Source organism: Colletotrichum orchidophilum (genome assembly GCF_001831195.1).
Source record: "Colletotrichum orchidophilum strain IMI 309357 chromosome Unknown Scaffold_237.1, whole genome shotgun sequence".
Taxonomy (NCBI): domain Eukaryota; kingdom Fungi; phylum Ascomycota; class Sordariomycetes; order Glomerellales; family Glomerellaceae; genus Colletotrichum; species Colletotrichum orchidophilum.
In genome coordinates, this window is record NW_019173194.1 from 16,790 (window position 1) to 21,710 (window position 4,921).

The 4,921-nt window shown below is 16.6% G+C and overlaps 1 protein-coding gene across 1 annotated transcript; it reads right to left on the reverse strand.

The window, feature by feature from the left end:
- Positions 1-2,582: 2,582 nt before the first annotated feature.
- Positions 2,583-2,732, reverse strand: CORC01_14098 (transposase; the record flags this gene model as incomplete). Its single annotated transcript, XM_022625709.1, has 1 exon — positions 2,583-2,732. A coding segment is annotated over one exon (150 nt), but the record flags the coding sequence as incomplete, so codon positions are not given.
- Positions 2,733-4,921: the final 2,189 nt, after the last annotated feature.

A 4,921-nucleotide genomic window follows, 5' to 3' on the forward strand; every position in this document is an offset into this window, starting at 1 on the left:
TTTTATTTATAATCTATTTATTTTCGTTAAAATAAATACGCCATTTAAAGGGGAATTAGCTATTAATATACTATAAAAATAATATTTATTTTTTACGATAATATATAAAAGTAATGCTTAATTATCCGTATATATATTTTAAATAATAAAAACCTATTCTCAATTACTAAACTACTTCGTATAAAACCTTTTATAACGATTAAAAATTATAATAACTTTTATATACGAAAATATTCTTATTAAAAAGCCCGTTTTATTAAAATTATAAATATTATAATTGTATATTTTATATTTTATAATTATATTTTATATAAAAATAAATTAAATTTAAATAATTATAAAATCCTTAGTTAATACCTTTTAATAATCGATTTTATATTAAAAACGTATTTTTAATTATAATTAACGTCGTATAAAATTCTTTATTTATTATAGTTTAATATATATCCCGTCGCATTTAATAAAAAAGTAATCGGCTATATTTTATATATTATTAAATCGTAATAAAAATTTTTAATTAATTAAATTAATAACTCGTTTAAAAATTATAGTTTCTTTTAAAAAAGTTATTTTTTTAAATTTATATAAGTTTTATATTAAAATAATAAGCTAATACGTTAGTCGTAAAGTATTATTTTTAAGATATTATAAATAAAAGCTACTTTTCGTATAAATAAATTTAAATCTTTTTTAATAATTTAAAATATAAAGATAATACGACTTTTATTTAAAAAAGAATTTATAATCGTATATAAAAAAAAATAATTATTAAGATAGAATGTATAAAAGGAAAAGAAAATAAGCGACTTATTATAATAGGCGACTCGCTATGTATATACGTTATAAATAATAAAAAAATAATAATTATTATATATAAAAAACCTTTATTTTAAATATAAACAAAAAATAAAAAAATCGATTTTAAACTTTTTTTTATATATATAAAAAAACTAATAAAAAGAGGTAAGCGTATAAAAAAAGAAGCGATTATTAAAAAATATTAAAATAAAATTAATAATTAAACTTTTAAAAAGCTTATAAAATAAATATATACTAATAAAAATATTTTTTTATAATATCTTATTATATTAAAATATGCTTTAAAAATCGCTTAATTAAATAAAAGAATAATAATTTAAATAGTATTTTAAATAATAAACACTTAAATTTATTTATAAAATAACTTGAGATTTATATTTATATTAAAAAGGCCTTTATATTTGTAATTATAAAACTTATTTATTTTTAAAAAATTATAAAAAAGGAATTAAAAAAAGATATTATAAAATATTTCTATAAGGGTATATTAAATACTTCGTTAAATACATGATAAAACTTTTATAATTTATGTAAAATTTAAGTTTTTATATTTAAATAAATAATAATTATACGTAATATATATCGTATTTTACTAATTAACCGCGTATATTAATTAGCCGCGCACTTTTTCTAACCTTTTAAATATTTTATAAATTTATATAACTATAAAATCAAAAATTAATTAACTTTTTAAATTACTAAATAATTTTATATTTTTAAAATACGTTCGTATATTATAATTTATTTTATTATATATACCGTAACGTTATTAAGTCGACCGACTTTTTTTTAATAAACTTTTTTTTTTATTTTTTTAAAACGCTAAACGTTTTTTTTTATTTTAACTTTTTTAATATAATTTAAAAAAATTTTATATTTAAGTATTTTTTTATTTTAAATATATGTTTTTTTAATTTTTTAATATTTAATAAGCGTTATATTAATATTTTAAAATATATATATTTAATTTATTAAAATCGTAATTAAGTACGTTATTACTTACGTACTTTTTATTAACTAATTAACTATTTTAAATATTAATATTAAAAAGCTTTTTTAATAAGTTAAGATTTAAGTTTTAATAAAATTAAATTATAAAAACGCTTCGTAGCGGTTAAAAAACGTTTATAATTATTAAGTTAATAATATTAAAAAGTCGATTATAAAAAGTATAAGCGTTTATATATATATATTAAACTTTTAATTATATAATTTAAATCTTATAATAAAATTTTAGTTTTATAGAAAGCGGATTTAATATTTTTATTTTAAAAGATTTTATTATAGGCTTTATAAAAGGTAATAAAAAACTCGGATTTTACAATATAATTAATAAAGGATTTAATAAATAAGTTAATTTTATTTTTATATATGTATTTTAAAAATAAGCAAAGCGTAATATTTAATAATTAAAGTAAGTAAAATAAATACGGGGGTATATTGATAGTTATAATATTATTTTATTTATAATATTTATCGAACTCGGTTAATAAATAGCTCTTATATTTATTAATTATAAATATCCGATAGATACTTTTTATATAAGCCCGAGTATGTTTATCGAAATATTTAATTTAATCTAAGTTAATTTTATTATTGGTTTATTTATTAATAATTGGCTTAATTATTTAGTTACTTAGGAAACCGGATTCCGTCGATTAATTAATAAAGTAATAAAACCTTTAAATAATTACGAAAAGTAAAATATACTACCTTTTTAAATTAATATATTTAATAATTATAGTTTATTTACAGTTATTAAGTTAAACAAATTTCGTTTTTTTATATTTATTAATACGTATAACGATTATTAACTTAGTAATAACGCTTATTATAAAACTAATTTTGTCGAAGTTATATAGATCTTTATTATTAATACCGTATTTAGCTATTATATTATTTAATAACGTAAACCACTTTAAAAAAACTTTTAAATCCTTTTAAAAAAACTTTTTTATAATTATATAAACGATTAAATTTAAGTTTTAAAATTAGTTATAAATCGATAAACTTTTTGATTTAATACTTTTTAATAAACGTCTTATTTTATATTTAAAATAAAAAATTAATTATATCTTTTATATTAAGAAATTATAAAAGAAATCTTTTAAAATCCTATTTAATAATATATTAAAAAGATTTTTTTTAATCGGATTAAGTTTATATTATTAAGGCTAGATTTAATCGTAATGTAATTAATTATTTATTTTATTATATAAAATATTTTTAAAAATATTATATATTTTTATAACGTATTATATATTAAATTTCTAACTTATAGCGCGTATAGCTTGGATCGTTTTAATAATAAAAATAATCTTATTTTTTTTAAATATTGTCGGATTAGAAGCCTAATTCGACCTCGAGTCAGCGCCAGCGCAGGGGCCATTTGAGGGTCTCTATATTAGCGTTTGACCGGTGATTTAACTAACGGTTAGAACCTCTTTATTCTAATTTATATAGAGATTAATATAAGAGTAATTAACCCTTCGTCACTACGGTTCGATTGAATAAATCACTTTATAATTATATAAATTAATATTAATTAATAATTTAATTATTATCGTAGATTAATAAAGCTATTATAAAATAGAAAAAGCGACTTTTTAATACCGTATAGAATAAAAAAATCGTACTATTTTAACTTTTTATAAAGACTAAAAGAAACGACTTTTTAACGCCGTATTAAATTAAAGATTTTCGATTTTTTAAACTTTTATTAAAAAGGAGGCGTTTATTATATTAATAACGCTACTAAACGGTTTATTAACGGAACCGTTTAAATTAACCGCTGATTATTAAAAAAATCCTTTTTTTTATATTTTTTTTAATTTTAAAAAACCTTTTTCTTTTTTTTTAAATTTACTTTTCGTAATAAATACGTAAATTTATTTATTTTATATTTATATTAAACGTAATTGAATTATATAATATTTATATTTATTTTATAATTTATAAAATACGAATATAAAAAAAAATATAAAAAGTAAATTATATAATCTATTTAATTTTATAAGCGTAAAGAATAAGCTTGTAATAAAAATATATTAAAACGCCGCGCGATTAAAAATTTAAATATTTTTTAAATAAATTATATTTACGTTTTTTAATAAAAACAAGAATAAAAAAAGTAGCTTTAACGAACTTAAAGTATATAACCATTAAATTAAAAAAAACATTAAAAATATAAAATAAACTTTATAAATTTTTATTTAATTTAACCCCTTTTTTAATTTTTTTATTATCTTTTTAAATAAACGAATAAAATACTACTTTAACGACGATTTATAAATAAAAACGAAGCTATTATAAGATTTCTAAACTTAATTAGTTTATTATAAGTATTTATTATATAAAAATAATAAATATTTTTATAATTTAATAACGGGCGTTAAAAAAAAACGCTAGCGCTAAGGTAATTTTAGAAAAAATAAGATTAAAAACGGATTTAAAACGGTCTTTTTATACCTTTTAAAGGGAAATAAACTACCGAATAATAATAATTTATTTAATAAATATATACGCCTCCCGGGTATTTATTTAAGGAGAAACGTATATATTTAAGACATTATTAAATTAATTATAATTTACTTTAACGAAATATAGTAAACCGCTTAGATTAAATAAAAAGAGCTTATAATAATTAGAAACGGCGTTAAAAGCTTATTTATAAAGTAAAAGATAAATATAAAAAATATTATAAAATAAACCTAAGGTATAAAAACTAATTTAACTTTTAATAACGAGTCGAGCGACAATAAGAAGCTACCGCCGCTATTTTTAAATAGGTTAAACTTTAATATATTAAAAACTAATATAACGATTATTTTAAGTTTTAATATAAGCCGTAATACGATTTTAAGCGAGTTAAGCTAGGTATAGGTAAGAATATTTATCTTGGATTAATAGATTATTATTAATATTTAGGTATATTAAAGAAAGTAGTTATATAACGATATAGATGATCTTAATAACGATTAGATTAATACGGTATTATTATTTATAATTAAAATATATCGTAAATAGAACTTAACTAAGCGAACCTTATTTTATTATATAATTAATAACCTGTCGCAGGAGGTCCAGCGCACAGCCACGTGTG